Source organism: Mesoplodon densirostris, chromosome 13 (genome assembly GCF_025265405.1).
Source record: "Mesoplodon densirostris isolate mMesDen1 chromosome 13, mMesDen1 primary haplotype, whole genome shotgun sequence".
NCBI lineage: Eukaryota > Metazoa > Chordata > Mammalia > Artiodactyla > Ziphiidae > Mesoplodon > Mesoplodon densirostris.
In genome coordinates, this window is record NC_082673.1 from 58,685,180 (window position 1) to 58,705,159 (window position 19,980).

At 42.3% G+C, this 19,980-nt stretch overlaps 1 protein-coding gene across 1 annotated transcript in view; it reads right to left on the reverse strand.

The window, feature by feature from the left end:
• Positions 1 to 17,512, reverse strand: part of YWHAZ (tyrosine 3-monooxygenase/tryptophan 5-monooxygenase activation protein zeta) — a 32,083-nt gene extending 14,571 nt beyond the window's left edge. The window contains exons 1-2 of the mRNA XM_060115541.1: positions 17,157 to 17,512; positions 13,996 to 14,300 (exon numbers count right to left, since the gene is read on the reverse strand). Coding sequence (XP_059971524.1) covers positions 13,996 to 14,289 — 294 coding nt within the window. The 5' untranslated portion in view covers positions 14,290 to 14,300; positions 17,157 to 17,512. The remainder of the gene's footprint in view (positions 1 to 13,995; positions 14,301 to 17,156) is intronic.
• Positions 17,513 to 19,980: the final 2,468 nt, after the last annotated feature.

Consider the following 19,980-nt stretch of genomic DNA (forward strand, 5'->3'; position numbering starts at 1 on the left):
CTGGTTTTGTGGCACCTCCTGAAGGTTCTGGTGAAGGAATAAACTGAAGTAATTACAGCAAAACAAAAACAAAAACAAAAACAAACCCACAGGATTAAATTATATCAAAGTACATAAGATAAAGGAAACATTTTCTGTCAGTACTTGTTCTTTTTACAGCAGATTGTAAAAGGCACAAGCTTACACTGCTTACTACCTATGTTCAAATGCCAGTTCACTGCTTACTAGCTATGTCAACTTGACGAAGTTCTGAAATTTCTCTGGCCTCAGGTTTCTCATCTGTAAAAGAGACAGAAAATAGGTGTGACCTCATGAATCCCCCCCAGCAGGACTCCCAGGGGTCCACAGATCACTCTTAAGAACTGTTGACTGACTTAAAGTAATCTGTACCATTCACCTTTCAATATACCCAGCTCTAACACTATGCTCTCTCTCAAGCCAATTCTCAAAAATATTCAGTTTAGTCTACATTTTCTGTACCTCCCAGGTCTGAAGAGCAGGAAATATCCTAATTTCTGTCAATATCAACAATGGACTAGCTAAATACATTGTTACACTCATCAAACACTATACCAACATTAAAAAGACTGCGGTACGGTACGTGTCAGTATGGAATGAAGCATAAGATATACATCAAAGTGTTGTGTGTGGGTTCAACTTACAGAATAGTTTGTATAAGATCCTACCTGTGTATATTCTTCAAGGACAGTTTGCGTGGGCAATGCAAGTTCCCAGGAGGATACAAAAAAGATTAGACATTACCTCTGAGGAAGTGGGATGACATCAGAAGAGTTTTGTTTTTTGAACTTTATATATATCCTATGCTCTGCAACATGTTATCCAGAGCAAGTGTAATTTAAAAGAATTATGATTTTGCACCTTTGACTTTTCACATATGTATTCTTAATCTACTTATAGGCTCCTTAAAGACAAACGTTTTCACGTATTAGGCACTCAAACATCAAATCCCAAGGCCGAATTTGTAGAGTAATTTGAAGAGCTTCATTTAAATATAGCAGAGGAAACTTAGAACAATCTTAAAGGAGAAAAGCCTAACATCGAGAAGACTATCAAAAGTTCATCATCTTAACAAACTTCTAAATATATAGTTAAGATAAAATGTAGTAAAAATTATTGAGGTTGATATTGTAGGTTAGATAATGAATATTTTGCTCAAAAAGGAACAATGTTCTGCTTCTTTAAAGACCTAGAAATTGCTCAAAAATGACAGGTGTTTGGGTGCTGTACTAAGCACATATATTCAGAAACAGCAGCCAAAGGGCAGCCAAAGCATATCCTAATATGCTTTCAGGACCCTTGGATAAGCGCCAGGTACTATGTAATGCCTCTGGAGGGGGCAACTAAGGGAGACAAACAACTACAAAGCTTCACCAGAGATAGGGTGGGAGGACAGTTCGAAGCAGCAAGGTAGAGTAAATTTGTTTGCAAGTCAGGACACCTAGATTTTGGTACTACAACTCTGCCACCAAGAGGAGTGATGGGAGTTTCAAACACAAAATCATGACACCTCCTCATTCGATCTTCTTGTGTTTCACAGTAGCATTCATTTCAAAACCTTCCTTCCAAATTTCACCCCAGGAAAGCTTCTCTAACGCACTGAACATGTCCCGCCCCCCACCACTATTCCTCACTTGTCCTTTCCTTTTTTCTTTTTTTTTGTTTTGTTTTGTTTTGGGTTTTTTTTGGGGGGGGGCGGTTTTTTGCGGTACGCGGGCCTCTCACTGTTGTGGCCTCTCCCATTGCGGAGCACAGGCTCCGGACGCGCAGGCTCAGCGGCCATGGCTCACGGACCCAGCCGCTCCGCGGCATGTGGGATCTTCCCGGACCGGGGCACGAACCCGTGTCCCCTGCATCGGCAGGCGGACTCTCAACCACTGTGCCACCAGGGAAGCCCCTCCTTTTTCTTAAATGGGAATCAGACAATGTAGAGAGTAAGGGTCCTTAGACTAAACTTTAAAAAATTAACAAGAACTCATTGTAAACCGTTTATATATTTATTTCAGCCCTAAAGAAAGATCACCTGTCACTATGCACTCAAATTAAATCACTGGGCTAACATGCCACGGAGCGGCCGGGCCCGTGAGTCATGGCCGCTGAGCCTGCGCGTCCGGAGCCTGTGCTCCTCAACGGGAGAGGCCACAGCAGTGAGAGGCCCGCGTACCGCAAAAAAAAAAAAAAAAAAAAAATCACTGGGCTAGTGGCTGTGGTTTAGCTTGTCAATTAGAATACATGAAGCCAATTAATGAAAATGTATTTCAAAGGAAAATCACAAGTTATAGAGCTGGGATTTCTTCCCCCTTTCAAAACAGTAATCCATTCATTATAAAATTACATAACCCATTTAAAAAGGACTTTGGCAAACTATATTTAGTTCTAACCTTTGGTAAAGTATTCATACTTATGGGGCATCTATCTTAAAAAAAAATGATACTTTTGCACCACAGGGTGTTTTTAGAAGTCCTCCCTGCTGTTTAAATTAGAAAATATAATGTCCTATCTAAAGATAATGGTTCGGTAACAGAACAACATGTGTCTCCTAATATGATGCACCAAGGAGGGCACAATATCATTTCCAGGAATTCTTCCCCAAAATGCACAATCTGAGTTTACTCATGAGGGATCACCAGACATATCCAAATTGAGGGATATTCTACAAAACAACGGGCCAGTTCTCTTGAAAAAAGTGGCAAAAGGCAACGACTGAAAAACTGATCCAGATTAAAGAAGAGTAAGGAGACATGACAATGAAATACAAACTGTGATCCTGGATTGAATTCTGGACCAGAATTAGGCAATTATAGTGGTATAATTTGTAAGTGCTATAGGTTATATAATAGTTTATTTTATCCATTATTTTATTAATTTATTGATTTTGATCATTATACTGTAGTTACACATGTTAACATTTGGGGAATCAAGTAAAGGATATATGGGAAAATTTGAACTTATTTCAAAATAAAAAGTTAAAAAACAAATGGTTAGAAAGGCAGTTTAATTACCATATGTAGAAGAAGCTATTTTCACTTTTGGTTACTTAATATTACACTTATATAAAAGTAAGTTTTAAAGAAAAACCTTCTTAATAGTGACTATTTCTGGGGGACTTCCCTGGTGGGGCAGTGGTTAAGAATCCGCCTGCCAGTGCAGGGGACATGGGTTCAAGCCCTGGTCCGGGAAGATCCCCACATGCGGCAGAGCAACTAAGCCCGTGTGCCGTAACTACTGAGCCTGCGCTCTAGAGCCCACTGAGCCACAACTACTGAGCCCGCACGCCTAGAGTCCATGCTCCACAAGAGAAGCCACCGCAAAAAGAAGACCGTGCACCGCAACGAAAAGTAGCCCCCGCTCGCCGTAACTAGAGAAAGCCCGTGCACAGCAACGAAGACGCAGTGCAGCCAAAAATAAATAAATAGTTTTTTTAAAAAGTGATTTTAAAAAAGTGACTATTTCTGGAAGACGGCATTATCAGTGAGTTTTGCTCTCCACTCTTATACCCTTTATGTGCTCATCTATGTTTTTCAAATTTCCTTATTGGGCTGGTAAAACTTGTATTTAGGAGAAAAAAGTCACAAAAATAAGTGATGCATTTGCGAATAAAAATGAGAGGTGGAGAGGAGGTTCCCACTTTGTCTTGGAGAGTATTCCAACAATTGGTTATACTGTTAAATTTAATTTCCATTAATTAATATACATTAAAATGTCACTAAGCAAACAGTAAATAGTCCCAGAATAATAAAGCAAAAGAATCAACCTCTAATGAGACATTTACGGACTGCAATTTGAAAACATAGCTGGGCAAGTGTCTCCTTTGACTTGATTTCACCAGATGTGTGTTGTGCATGGGGAAGACCAAGCCTCTACAACCCACTGCTCTGTTTTAGACTGTACTATCATGGCCCTCTTCCCTGAACACAAAGGAAGAGGCCAGGATAGAGATAGTACGCTTTCATACACAAAAAATGCCGATGGCTAAAAGGGAAAAGGTGCCAAGAACTTGAAGCACAAGGCCCTCAAGTGTGATTCTTGCTATTTTCATTTAAGTATAGAACCCTAAAATATAGTCTAAAACGAAAGCCATCATTTTTAATGAAATTAAACAAAGTGGTAATTTTTCCAGTTACAAGATGGGATTTAACCTTCTCTAAAAAACACTTCTAACTTCTCTAATGTCCAACTCATTAAACAATTCAAATAACATGAAATTCCAATGCAACAAAAATTGGGCACTCCTCGTAAATTAAATGCAACAGTATCTCTCCTGGATTAACAAACATGCATACAGGTCACACAATTGGACAAAGTCTTATTTTGCTTCAGCTTCTTGATCTGTGAAAATGAAAAAGCTAGGGTAGATGCTCCTTCAAGCCCCAAATCCAATGATTCTGTAAAAGTCACCTCCCAATTTATTTTATTATTCAATTAAAAAACTCAAAAGGCCCACAAATGTCATTTTAAATAATATCCTCAAAACAAAGTTTAATTCAAATTCTATAGCACAACGTAGAAGTTCACAATTCTAGTCCTGCACAATTCCCTTGTACACAGAGAATTTTCCCAGAACTTTCACTTTATTCTGTAGAGCCCCTGAGACTTTTATCATTCCTAACGTCTCAAAATTCTAAAAGGCAAGCAGCTATTTTCGTTGCAACGAAGGCCCATCAATTTAGAAATTATTCTCTTACTCCCTCTTGTGGCTGCATTGCTTTCCTTTCTTTCAATTGCAACTCCACCAGTTACTTCCAAAAGTGCTCCACCAAAACTGCTAATGAATTAGATGGTACGTGTTTGAAGACTTTCTGTGCGATGCTGGCACACAGTAAAATTTTAGGTGTTCTATAAATGACAAAGTCACACAGATATGAAGGGACAGAGCTTCTTCACTTCAAGGATGGAATCATAGAGGACTCTGACCAGTCACTTAACTGAATGCATTTTCCACTAATAAGAAATAGATGGCAAATCTGCACCATCTAACTTTTAAAATAGTAACAAGGAATTTCATAAAGCCAAGGTATATTATTCTCTGGTGTTTAAGGAATGTTGAAACCAGCCTAAAATTTCATTTTAGTTCCTGTTAAAAAGCCAGAGTAGTTGGCTCCCTGATTCTTACCAAAAATGAAACAAAAGATAACCACATAAAAACTCAATGCTGATAGAAAGCCTGGAGTGTTCTAAAATGTTTTTTTGAAAATCAGTATTTTAGTCATATTCGAAATGTACCTCCTAAAGATTAAAAGATGGTGAAAAGTACCAAAAAGAAATTATTGAGCATTGAGTGATAACTGCTAAAACTGTCTGACACTAGGGGGCTTTCCTTCTCCCCTTCCCCAGAGCCCTTCTCAGAGGTAGCATTAATGCTGACCTACTTGGGCTGAAGTTTCTCACCAATCAAGGCCCCATTTCCCAATATTTCCATCACAAAGCATTTTTTGTTTTAAAAACCTCATTTTTTATAGTGTTTCTTTAAACTTGCACATGCACACTGTGTGTTATGTATAATTCCTTAGTGGGACCAGATTATCAGCCACTTTTAAAAAAGAAGGTTGAAGACCAGCTCTTCTGAATTTGACCAACACACAGTACTTTCCCCTCTAGGTTGCTGAGATTCTTTTTATGAGTAGAGGCTTTTTATATTTATTGTTTTTCTTTATGCACAGGGCTTATAAAGTAGCAAGTAATCAATAAATATTAAATTTAAAGTTTAAGCAGTTTATTAAAATTCTCTTAAACTTAATCCAAAATTAATAAATCAAGCCACAATGAAGTGATATCAAAGAAGCACAAAAGAAGGTAAGCAGTATACTTGCTATCTACTATTACCACGGGGATGTATTAACTCTATATAAAATATCCTAGAGGTAGATGCTATTATTACTTCCATTTTGCAGATGTGGAAATAAGAGTCACAGAGATGTAATACCTGCCCAGAGTCATAAAATGAATTAAAAAAATTCAAACACCAGGGCTTCCCTGGTGGCGCAGTGGTTGAGAGTCCACCTGCCGATGCAGGGGACACGGGTTCGTGCCCCGGTCCGGGAAGATCCCACATGCCGGGGAGCAGCTGGGCCCGTGAGCCATGGCCGCTGAGCCTGCGTGTCCGGAGCCTGTGCTCCGCAGCGGGAGAGGCCACAGTGGTGAGAGGCCCGTGTACCGCAAAAAAAAAAAAAAAAAAAAAAAGGAAAAAGAAAAAGAATGAACATGCATACAAGTCAACCAATTGGACAAAGTCTTAGTTTGACTTACTTAACTCTACAGATTAACATTTGACTGACTGTCCTTACATTCTTACTTTGCCATCCTACCTGTAGCTAATACCATTGTAACCATATTTTTATTTGGGGGAGAATGGAAGAAAACTCACAAATTCTGTCGAAAGAAAGAAAAAGCTTATATGCTGAAACCTTTTAGTTATCTATTCCAATACAAACAAACATGAATGTGCCATACAACAGGACCATACTGGTAGAAGTCAGATATATTCAACCATGCTTTGTTGCCCCCAAGATCCACACTATAGCAAACTAACGCCAACAGAAAAACATTAGTGAAATCTGCCAAGATATAAGACTATTTTATACTACATCACTACTTATGTCACATTATACCTTACCAGAAAATGCAAAACTATATCAGTGACAAATGATAACTGCTACTGCATAGCAATTTTTACAGATACAAGTTTTTCATCATTATAGGGAAATGCTCACTACAGAATAAAGGAGAATGACCCATTGCAAAGAAATGTACTTAGTACAATGGGAACTGATAAGAATGTGGTGGCTAAGCATGCCATTTCTCCCAAGCCAAATTCAAATTTGTGCCAACTAAATATTAAGCGTATCATTCCTTCAGCGTACTTTACATATTAAATACCACAAATGTCAATGGTCCTGTTTTTAAGGGGAATAAAGAAATAGAGCCAATCTTCTAAAGTTCAAAAACAACATGGACTTCAAAATTAAAATAAGTTACAAATCAGAGTAATGAAACTCTCAGGAAACCCTCGGGCCATAAAGATGGGAATTAGCAATGGCTTGTGTCAGGGAAAGTAATAAGACCAAAGTAGAGCTGAAGGCTTTATAGAGGGTATTCTGGCAAAGATGGAGCAAATGAACAGAAGGAAAGCACTGTTTTATAAAAAGGTAAGAGGGCTTCCCTGGTGGCGCAGTGGTTGAGCGTCCGCCTGCCAATGCAGGGGACACGGGTTCGTGCCCCGTCTGGGAAGATCCCACATGCCGCGGAGCGGCTGGGCCCGTGAGCCATGGCCGTTGAGCCTGCGCGTCCAGAGCCTGTGCTCCGCAACAGGGAGAGGCCACAACAGTGAGAGGCCCGCATACCGCAAAAAAAAAAAAAAAAAAAAGGTAAGAAGAGTAAGAGCTGTCTGTATATAGCACAGAACTGGGAAAAGAACAGTAAAGATAGCAAGTCCGAGTGAATGACCACCACTAGCTGTAAAAGGTTTACAATTTATTTTCTGTCCATTAAAATTAGGTCAAGTTTACCCTTCCTCACACCATCACTTTCTTGCCAATATGCTTCTGAGTGGGAGAGTAATGGGTAGAACTACTACTAACTAGTACAATGGCAATGACAAATAATCCTGGGTACTACCCATGGGAGTGCATCATACAAATGAGTATCAACAATGTAAAGGGTTGAGAACCTATGATGTAGGCAACACAGCAATAACTTGCAATCAGAAAATGAAGTCAAAGTTGAGTCCAAGATGTCATTTTGATTAAGTCTAGAGAATGTGCTAAAAATTAAGAGGTTAGAAAGGACAGGTAGTTTCAAAAGGAAGATGAACTCTTGCTTGCAGCACGCTGAAATTGACAGCAATTCTAAATCCTCTAAAGGGCAGTGTTTATTCTCAATGTAAAACCATAATAAAGAAAAGAGCTATGGAAACCAGGATGAAATTACAAGAGGAATATCTCAGGAATTCTAGGAAAAAAATTCTAATGCTTATTAGAATTGCAATGGACTACATTAAGTTTTTAACTTAGCTGACATCAGAACATCCATAATTTTGACTTTTAAAAAATTTCTCATACACATACATGTTCTTCAATATAAATGTGTCAAAAATCACCTATTTTGGAATAAAAAACTTGTGGTCAAATTAATCTAAATGGTCCAATAACATTTAATTTAATATTATAAATGAAGAACTATTTCACATACTGGGCTCCCTCTATGTGGTAGAACCAGTCATCAGATATGAAAATAGGTAATATATTCATGGGGGAAAAAAAAACCCTATGTCTTTCATAGATTAAAGCCCCAATTCCAAAAAAACCCCAAGGTTAATATATGAATGATGATAAACTATGATGGAGGGCACTGAGAATCTATTTCTGACATTAGTAAAAGGAGAAAGTTAGTCCAAAGAACAGAACTGGATGATCGGAAATCAAAAAAAAAGGTCAAATCAAAAGCTCTGATTTTCTTTATAAGAGTAGAATTATTTTTGCATGTCTATCAACACACCTTGTTGCTGGCAAAATCTGGTGCCAGTTCCTTTGCCTGAAGTTTTCATATGGCCATTAAGTCCCACATTCCTTAATTTATAACATAGTAGACCCTTCATGATCTAACCTGTACCTCTCTCTCTCCCCCTAATCTCCTGCAAAATTATTGGAAAAGGCTTTTAAATAAAGCAATGTTCCCACCTACTGTTCTGATAGAATGAACCATCACTTAATTTGCTGGATTAACCAAATCCTACTTACCTAATAGACTGGCTTTACATTAGGCCTTTCATTCCTAAGTAAACAACAATCATGCCCATGACTTTGAGCTAAATACTTCAGATAGGTTTTTCGGCTACTCTCCGGAACTCCCTTCAGCTTCTATCAGCAGTTACATCCTTATTAAGAGTCCCATATTTGTTCCCCGAACTATGCCATTATATTTGGCTATAATTACTTAAAATAGTATGTTACTTAAATGTTATGAAATATAAGTATGAAAAGAAGTGTTCCTATGAAAACTAAGCTGAATGCGCCGAATGACTAGTTTTTAAAGGAGAGTCACACACTCACTCACACACACACACACACACACACATGCACACCACTTGGGCTATTCAAACAACTAAAAGATTAGAAAAATTGCATATTTCTAGGATTATGAACTGATTACTCTTCTAGCTTTTAAGTTCTCACTCTGCTATGCAAACTCAAACAGCATTTTGTAAAGGATGCCTCTATTTTAGGGGTGTCTAGTAAATTATTTCCAAACTGTACATCTATGCATATTCAAAGAAGAGGTCTTAGCTCCACATTAGCAATGGGCAAATGAACATACACATCTGTTTTAACTGAAAATAAATGTTTAGACCAAGTATGAACACATACTTGAACCACTTTCCAATTAACCAACTAACTTGGGTCTTCCTACTGTACCACTATTGAGGTGTTACCAGTAAGATTTCTTTACTGATAAAGTTGGGTTTTTAGAAAAAAAAATGAAAAGCAAAATTACTCTCCATACGCTATTACAACTCTAAGGTAGCTTTATTTTCCCTCCTTTCTAATTCAAAAGCCTCTGCTAGGGCTGAATACAATTTCTTCCTCTTTCTTGGGCAGATTAGATGCATAAGTGTGCATGTTCCTCCTCTACTTTAAGATTTTCCTCAGGTTTTTTGCTTTAAGTCCTATTTTGAATCCTTTCATCTTTTCCTCTTAGTTCACTTTTAAGTATCTTCACAGCTCATCGAATCACTAAACATCTCCAGGTCATCTATATGTCCTCTTAGAACAGGCAGGAAAGACTTCATTCTTATCTAAGTATTGCTGTGCCCAAAAAGGACAGGTAACCTGTTGCTCTTGATCAAGTTGTTATTCTTCCCCTTCCCACCAAATGGCAAACATCTACCTCTCCTTTCTTTGTTCCTTTATTTTCTTTCATTTACACTTCACACACCTCAGACTTCCCAAATATACAAAATACCTCACCAGGGTCAATGTTTAATGGTTATCATGAAAACTCTTTTAAAAAGACTACTGAATTTTATTCCCAAAAAGACTATCCAATGTACTCCTTCCTGGAAGGAACTGTTGCTGTCTGCTATGTCACATAAGGTCTTTGTACTCTGAAACATACCAAAAGCAGTTATTGACAAAAACATGTAAATATATACAGTGGTGAAAATGAATATAACACTGCAGAATTCTTCTGAGAAGCCCTTATTCCAGTAAGTGAACTGCCTAGTAATTTTCAACTTAAAATTCTATATAGCAGTTTTAAAGCCTAAGACACATATTAACACATTATTGACCGGGGGATTTCTGCAGAAACTAACGCCTGTGGCCAAAATATGTCTCTGGTCAAAAATGTGTTAACATATTCAGACTAGGAAGGACCCCAAAGCTGCCTGGTTTCCTAGCTTGCTCCTGCTTAATGGCAGTTCTATGAGCTAGAGATAAAACCCAGCGCCCAGCAACCACACCTTAAAAACCACACCTTAAAAATGTGGAGAAGCATAATAAACTGGAACGCAGTCAAGTTAACGGAATCACACAACTACTGTGGCAACTGTCACAAATGGCAGACTCACGATTTTACTGATTTGAGAGAGGAAGCCATTCTTTACCTTATACCAGTGGCTTTCAATTTTTAAATGAAACCTTTGAAAATCTGCGGGCCAGTACGGGCCCTCTGCCCTAGAAACATACACCATTTTTCAGGCTTCTTGGATCTTTTAATTCCCATTCTTGGACCCCCGAGTTGAGAGACCTCTATATTATCAGAGACAGGTTTGTACTACTGACACTGCTTTCAACAGAAGCCCAAAACGGAGATAAATTGGGGCACTAAGAGCACCTGCTTTTCTTTCTCCACAACAATCCTATGGGGTAGATATTATTCCCATTTAATTGAGCTCAGTTTTCTCTGAGGGATAAAAGATTTCTTTAGGCCACTAGGCTATTCAAGGGTAAAAAGTTGGTTTGACTCAAAACCTGGAGCTCTTTTTACGACACTACATTCTTCTTTGAGTTTGAATTAGGTTCAATCTAATATGCATATCCTCATTTCATTTTCCATTTCATCATGTTCAAGATAAACTACCCAATTTTTTGGCTTCTTGTGAGTTTAGGCAGAAGAGGTGTTGATTCCCTCCCCCACGAACACGAGAGCTTTTGGTCTAAGATCTGGTAGAAAAGGCAGACTACATTAGTTCACAATTTAACGACACAAGGAAGAAACCTGCAAATTTTTTTGGCATAAAGAGAAGTCCATGTTGTGAAGAATAAAGCCAGTGACCATTTTCCACAGTAATGATCTAAAACTTCTGTCCAAAGTAACATGTTCCCTGCTCTTTCTCTGCTTAAGTAAATGGTATAAATTAAGCAAACACTTGATAAAGTGCACATAACCAGAATGGCGGTAACCTAATAATGGACTAAAGAGCTCTTCAGAAGAACTCTGAACCGTGGAGGTTAGTTCCCACTAGTAGGAAGAAAGAGAATATTTTCTTAGCCAGTATGATACAGGTACTCAATAGAACAATTAAGTCTGGTTCATCACTGATGCCACCAGCCAATGTTACTTCTGAAAAGGAATTACCTGCTTGTTTTCCTCAAATTAAAAGTCAAAGTTCAGAAAAAAACTAGAGTAATAAAAATTATAACTGGCTATATTTTGATAAGTAAGATACTGAGATATAATTAAGCACACTTTCATTAATCATCAAGTACATCAGTTCAAACAATTTTTTTCTCTAGGAGAAATAACAGTTCTGCTATATTTTACTCTTCCATTTTACTAAAAAGGGGAAAAGGAATTTTATGCAAGATGTTTCCAGAGTCAACATGACCTGCCTGAAAAAAGATGACAGGGAAAGAAAGAAGCCTGCCTGTAACAAATCACAGTATCTGTAAATATCGAATGTTCCCAAGTTGAAACAGAAAAGCCCTTGGAAAATTAGCAGTGCTGCTGACCTAGTTCTATTATCCTCTTTTCCAAAAGAAGCCTTTTTGCTCATTTACTTAACAAATACTTGAGTATCTACTATATGTTAGGAGGCATGAGCCATGCAAGGATCACTAATGGAGCTTTACTTTCGAAAAGACTAAGGCTGGAAGCAAAAGCTTGTTTAGGATTCTCTGAGCCTTTTGTATAATAAAGGAATTAAACTTTCATTTATCTATACTTTCGAAGTGGAAATTTCGTTTAGGCTCGGTAAGAAGCCAGTGCTATTCTGAAGGAGAACATGGGTAGTGACCAGTATGAAACCCCCTTAATAATCATATCAACAAGGAGAAGCTAGTTAGAGATTAATCCAGTTATTCTCACCCACGGATCCTATTTTTTCCCTTGTTAAGGAAACCAAAGGGAAGTAAAGTTTAAAATGCTATAGTCTTTTCCTAGGAAAATCCTCACAATGACAGGACCTTTTATACTTCTTGTGTGGAAAACATGCAAATACCTACCTGGAATCTCAAATAAGCTGTAAGTAGAGGGTAAATGTTACTGCGTCCCCCATTTATTCCTAAAATTGACTTTTGTCTTAAGGGAAATTATAACTTGTAGCAAACTCTTTGAAACCAAAATAAAAACTATTTGATCTATTAGGTATAATAATTGGAGGAAAAACATCAGAGCGAACAAAACTCAGTAACGCACACAGGTACTAATCAGTAAACAGAGCAAGATGGGAAAAGCCCGACATGTTTTTTATTATAGGAAAACATCGTATTTTCAGATTTTAAATATTCTTATTACCTTAGCAAACCACAAGATGAGCATTTGTCATTTAGTAGCAATAAAAGCCAGAACTCCCTTCTCATCTTAGAAATGAATGATAGCTATCAATGTAAAGATTTCAAGTAAGCAATCAAAAACAAACCACACACAAGACAGATACCATATAAGAAGACTGTGCGCCCACGTTAAGATAAAAATTGTTCTTTAAAAAGATAGCCTAAAGAAAATTATCATTTAAGAAAAATATTCATAATTTAGAAACTGAAGATATTCCACTAGTCTCAGACTAGTATAAAGGAATCATAATACCATTATAACTTTAACAAAAACTCCAAACCCACAACATGAGAAATAATCCTATATCGCTCATTATAGTAGTTCTTCCGTAAACAAGGTTCAAATAATTAAGTAGCGCAGCTGGATTTTCAGAAGAATTGGGATACTGCATCTCTCTATTATTCCAAAAACTCCTGGTTCATTAAAAGGGGAAAGTATTAGTGTACATAGGTTGTTATATGCTAAACGGTTGGATCTTCTACCAATTTATCCTCAGATTTAAACTTTTCTGCTACAGAAAATCATCATTTGTAAGAAAATTTTAAAATTAACCAAAATGTAATGTTCACTTCTTTTAAGCTATTTAGAGAAGCAGTGCTTCAACAAGTAGATACTGAATACTTAAAATACTTCTTGAATGAACCTGGAAAAATCAAGCTTGAGTTTTTCATAATCTTTTATTGTGGTTGTCAGTGTTCAAAGTTGAGACCTCCAACACTTACACGCAGGAAGAGGCAAAAGCAACTGTGAAGCCAGCTTTCTGCATGGCTGACTCATTACATTAACATTATAGTGGCTAATCCAGGGAAGGCTACTATGTCTACAGCGAGTCTCCTATTACATCTTACCTAAAACAGGGTATGTAAAATTCCTGCATCCATATATGTACTTTAAAGAAAATCAGCTCTAGAACTACTACAAATATTCTAACCATAACTGAAACGATATACTATTACTTTACCTTTTCAATTAGAAAAACACTACTAATCTATTTGAACTGATTGATAATCATCTTTGCATTTAACTTATACAACTGTTTTAACATCTTTTAGTAATGACACCCTGAAAGACTTGGAAATCTAGAACACCCCATTTTTAAAAGGAAAAGAAAAACCAAAGAAAGAAAAAGTTGAGAGTAACCTAACTGATATGCATTACAGGAACTCTATATCATAGCGACGCTAAACTGAATGGTTTGATTCTCACCAGTACATCATTGCAGATATCTCTTAGCTCGGTCTCAATTTTCTCCCTGTATTCTCGAGCCATCTGCTGTTTTTTCTCAGCACCTTCCGTCTTTTGCTCAATACTTGAGACGACCCTCCAAGATGACCTACGGGCTCCTACAACATTTTTATAAGCAACTGAGAGAAGATTCCTCTCCTCATTGGATAATTCAGCTCCTTGCTCAGTTACAGACTTCATGCAGGCCGCCATGTCGTCATACCGCTCAGCCTGCTCGGCCAGTTTGGCCTTCTGCACCAGCTCATTTTTATCCATGACTGGATGTTCTGCCGGAAAAAAAAAAAAAAAAGTAGCATTTAGATATTTTTTTCCATTAAAACAGACTGAAAATTACACCTTTTGTAAACAAGGTATGTTAACACCTCAAACCTAATTACCTATGGAAGATTCTTTACACAAGAAATTTAATGCAGCCTCACAAAAAAATGCTAAGAAAAAAAAACTGGCATGCTCAGCATGCAGAGGGTACATTTAAAGCCATTAACACTAGTTTAGCAAAACTAAAATTGCATTACCTCATCTTTGTTCAGAAGATCCTAATTTCACATAAGGTTAAAGCACATTTCACCAAGAGGCGGCCTTAAAAACCAACCGTTATCTTACTTGGTCAAAATCTCAACTCCAGTTTCAAATATCACTAAATAATCCAAAATTAAGCAGCTTTTAGTGAAAACACCACCTATGAAGAACATTACACTATCACACTCCCAGAATCACGATACCTGTCAGTTGAATGCAATTCACGTCCTTTTACTTTGTTAATAGCTACTCTTGTCAGGAGTGTTTAAATTTTAGTTGGTATCCCCCCCCACCCCAAGTCCACTGATCTTTGCAACAGCTGATCGTAGCATGCTAATTTTCTGGGAGAAATGACCAAACTGCTTGTTTTAATATATTGTGAATGTAAAACCACCACCAAGGATCAGTACATAACTGACCCTAAGGCTTCATTTATCTGTACCTTGTTATATGCACACAGTCTTAAAAAATAACACCCATGAATCCTGGAACTTCGATTCTTACTATCTGCGAGCACTAAAATGTATATATTAAGTGCTTCCCGGTGTCACCAGTGTTTCTGATGTCACTGTTCAGTTTAAATGCAGAATTACTGCATTGTTCCTAGTAGTCAAAATTTAATTGAATACATTATCACCCGAGCTGCCCTTATATCGTAACTTCCTAATTCTTTCTCATTCTAAAGCTCCATCGACTTTTCAATTTCCCCCGTTTTACTATTCCTTAAAATATCCTTTTGAAAGGTCCTAAAACAGCACAGAAAGATACTAACCCATACAGTGATCCCACAGGGTACAGGATTTATGATGAACAGAAGAGTCACTGTCATTCACTACAGGAAATGACTCCCTTTCTTTACCTTCCCAGGGAAATCCCACAATACTTTTTTTTCAAAAAACCAAATCGGCACAGGTCCTCTGTGTTTGAACAAGTAATTAGCGAGCTTGAATGGGAACTAGACTGTTTCAGTGCGAAAACTAAAATTTGTGATCGCATAACCTCCCCATCCCCCTCTTCTTGAAATTACTAATTTCTCCCCTAGGAACTCAAAAATGCTCTCGGACTAACGCTGCTTCTAATGAAAATCATCTAAGACCAGTACAAAGGTTTCTCTCCCCAACCCCTCGGGTACAAGCGGGAAATGGATTAGGTTTCTCAGAATAACCAGCGCTCCAAGGACTGGCCGCACCCATTTAACCCTTAACCGGCCTAAGACGTCGAGGTGGGTGAAAGGAAAACGGGCCGACTGCGACTTTAAAGTGCAAACCCTCCCGTCCGCGCCATCCGCAACCCCCCCTCCTTGGCTCCGCCCAAGCTGGTGCCTCCGCACGGTCCCCGAGTCTCCCTCTTTGTCATGGCGGATCTGTGTCAAGGAGCCCAACCTACTGCCGAGTGTTAATTCCCCCACTGGGGCCGGAGGGAGGAGCCGCGCGCCCCCGCCCGAGCCGGGGAGGGGGAGCCGCCCGCGCCGAGGGCACCGACGCCAGCGCCGCCCGCAGAAGCGGAACCAGACGGGCCGACCCCGGACACACCCCACTCTCCCACCGGCGTCCGTCCGCCACCGGCCACCGCGGGTGCTCACTTAGTCTACGGGGATGCGACAGCTGCGGCAGGTGGGGGAGGGGCGAGCCACACCCAGGCGAGCCGGGCCACCGCCGGCTGTTATGCTCTGGCTCACCCGCCCCGCAGAGCGGGGTCCCCGTCTACACACCCAGACCAGGACCCTTCAGTTCCAGCCCCCGCGGGAGCGAGCGAGACGCGCGGCCCACCGTCTTCCCCATCCTCATCCCTACCTGGGCTTCCAGCCCCCCTCCACCCGGACACAGAAAGCCAGCCCATCCCCCACCCCGCCAGGAATATTCAAGTCCCCGCCCCCCGCGGAACCCAGGAAATTCGGCTCTGGGTCGCGGGCGAGCCCCACCCCGGAGCCGGCTCGCCCGAAGTGCGGCCTCTCCCAGGTCTACCTGGCGGGCGCTTCCGGGCCGCCTCGGCTCGCAGCCCGGTGCCCGGGCCTCCCGCAGCGCCGCCGCCCGGGTGGGGGAGGGCTGGGTGCCGCCACCGCAGCGCGGGGCGCGGAGGCTGCGCCGAGGAGCGGGCGGGAGAGGCAGGGGAGGGGGGGGTGGCGGGGAGGGGGCGGCCTCACCTGCGCCACTGCAATGCCCGCAGCCGCCGAGTCATTATCTCGGGCGGAAGCGGGCAGCGGGGCGGCGCTGAAGAGGGAGCTTCGGGGGCGCGGGTGGGAACAGATTGCAGCCGGCGGTGCCTCGGCCGGCCGGGAGCCGGCGACCGGGCGGGTCCCGGGGATCTGGCGTGTGGGCGCCCTTCCCACCAAGGGGGACGGGACCGGGGCCGGGCGCTCATCGCGGCCGAGGCGTCGATGCGGAAGCAAGTAGCCCGAAGCAGCCGCGAGCCGCCCGCCCGAATCCAGCGGAAGAGAAGCCGCCGCCCGTCTCCGCCTGAGGAGACTCCGCCTCAGCCAAGCGCCGCTCCCGCCGGGCGAGTGGGGCTGAAGGGATGCGGAGCGGGGACGGCCCCCGCGCTTTCGGAAGGCTGGCCTAGGACAGGAAGGAGCCAGGCGAGGCGGCGGCGGCCGGGTCCCTTACCTGTGTCCGGAGTGGGTGGCGACGGACGGACGGGGCTCAGCGGTCTCTGGGCGGCAGCGGCGAGGCTGAGACTCTGTCCCTGGATCTCTCTGCTCACAGGCTACAGCCGCTCCGCAGACACGGGGTTTCCTCCAATCACCAGCTCCGGCAGCAGGGGCGCCACACGCACGATGACGTCAAACGCTGCTATGGCAACCGTTGATTGGTGCCCACAGCTCGGGGGGCCCAGAGCAACCGCCGCTCCCCAGCGCGGGGCCGTCCTGCCCGCCCGCACTAGAGGGCGAGCGGAGGAGCGCGCGTCCTCTCCGCTCCCAACATTCCTCCCCAGCCCGCTCGACTTCCAGCTTTTCTACTCCTGTCCTGAGTGCGCCTGAACAGGAAGCTCTTTTTTTTTTTTTTCTCCTGGCCACCAATACCCCCACCCCTTACTCGCCTTCCCTTCGGATCCCCCCGCTACCTCCGCCGGCTCACTCTTCTAAACCAGCCAGGAGGAAATTTTTCCCCACCCCCACCGTAGCTTTTCGTGCAATCCTTCTGCGCCTGCGCCAGTTACTCCCTCTAGAAGGGGCTCCCGTTCAGCAACATCCGGGACCTTTCACATCCTCCCCCACCGCCACCTCCCAGCCGCCTGGCCCGCCCAGCCCTCCGTGTTTCGCGGTGGTAGCTGCCCCCGGGGCCATCCGAGGGGCGGGATTACGAGAGCGGCTCCGCGGCGCTAGCATTATGATCTGGACTTGGGGTGGTGGGAGGGCGCGGTCAGCGGGTCGGAGAGGGGCGTGGTGGCGCGCTAGCCCGCTAGCCCGCCGCTCCCCCACGCCGGGCGGGGCGACCGGGGCGCGCGGCCCCTCCCTTTCTCCCTTCCGCCGCCGCGGCCTTACCTGCTGGCTCGGGGAAGGCAGCCGGAGGCCTTTTAAGGCTCGGCGTACAGTGAGGCGTCCGGTCCCAGAGGGTGGGCTGAGCGACGGGCTGGTTTTCCAATCGGGATTTGGGGATCAGCGCGCAGTGACAGCTGCGAGGGGACAATGGGTGGGCGCGAAGTGGGGCTGAGGTGGGGCGGGCGGGCGGAGCTGAGGCCTGGAAGGAGGCTCTCAGAAAGCCTACAACCTCCGAGGGGAAAAGACAGCTTCCTTAGATGGAGGCTTTGAGGTGGCCGTGGAGGCCTTAACAAGAAGGGAGGCAAAGAAAGAGGTTTGACCGTATTGCCTCGTTTCTCGTAGGTTACATTTTTCTGTCCAAATAAAGCTTTCACTTAAAGACCACATGCTGCAATGGTTTAAAACGTAATGATGATTACGTATTTTCTCCTGAAGCAAGGGACTCGGGGGTTCCCGGGGCCCGGATTGACCCAGCTGGCGGTGGGCCGCAGGCAGGGCGAGGAGCAGGGACCGGGGAGCCAGGAAGAGAGGAAAAAGAAGGGCGGAAATTGCAGGTGCCGCATTAACGTGCCAACCTAAAACGGTAGGGCCTCCACCCAGTCTATTTAAGGAAGTTCTAAGAGATGCATTCACAGTGTGAAATGTCCCTGATCCGTCTTCCTTTAAATGTATTAGAGCTTAGAAAATATTAGTGCCTGGTTGACCTGCAAAACCAGTTGCAAAAATCGTCTGGAGTTTATAGAACTCAGAGCTCTTCCTACTACCTACGTGTAAACTCCATCTTGGCCTCACTGACTTTTCCAACATCTCTTTACTGAGCACCTACTAGGGCCCTGCTTTAGGCACAGCTGACAAAGGAGCCTCACAGGAGTGGAGCCTCACAGGAGTTCAGCCTCAAGTTCCGCAGAGGATTGAACTTACCGATAGCAGACACATAAAATGTTTCCTCCCTCGTCCAGCACCTGGTTCTTCCGAGCACCTTGTCTTGTTCTGTATGATGGATACAATGTCTGTGCCACAAGACTGTTCTACAAATGACGTTTTGCCTGAAGTTCCAACTGGCATTTAGATAGTAAAAGATAAACCAGGAAGAGAGTTTTCCAGTGACGGGTTCAATTTCAGTGTTTTTTACTTTCCCCATCGGAACAGAGTCATAGTAGGCTGAATGGATGAACAAATTGATCAGGGTTTTGTTTCTGGGATATTAAAGTCACCTTTCTTTGACTCCCAAGCAAATTCTTTTAGGGAGTGACTCACTTAAAATGACTAATATTTCAAAAGATTTCTTAAAAAAAATTTTTTTGTCTCCAGTTTTGTGCTAGGCACCAGAAATTTGACAGAAGATACTAAGTTTAAAAAATCTTTCTTAAAAGGAAATTGATGGGAGTTCCTGGTGGCCTAGTGGTTAGGATTCCAGGCTTTCACTGCCGTGACCTGGGTTCAATCCCTGGCCAGGGAGCTGAGATCCTGTAAACCACGTGCCCCCCACCCTCCCCAAAAAACTGATGTTTCTTTAATATCTCAAATACATGTCTAGATAGAATATATGCCCTTTGTTTTAGAGGAAGTTTAGGGATTTCTCTGCATAAATAAGTTGTGGATTTACCTTAGGAAACAGCTAAGTTAGGTTTTTGCCTCCTCCTTTAAATAGCAAGGCTTTTTTGGTGCAACGACAGGAGCTATTAGGTTTTACATACTCAGATTAACATGCTCATGGAATAAAATGTAATGAGGTTGCAAGGGAGCAAGGCTAGGGAATGTCATGAAAGCCCCAATTGATAAGTATTTTGAGGAACAGGAATAATATATGGCAAGGATCATTGAAAACGAAGAAATAGAACCTATGAACTTGAACTCTAGGACAATTACTAGAGACTTTCAGTAGTAGCCTAACCTGTTTTTATTTTCTTCACTGCTCAACTCTGTTGCCTCTGTCAAGTTGCTTAACC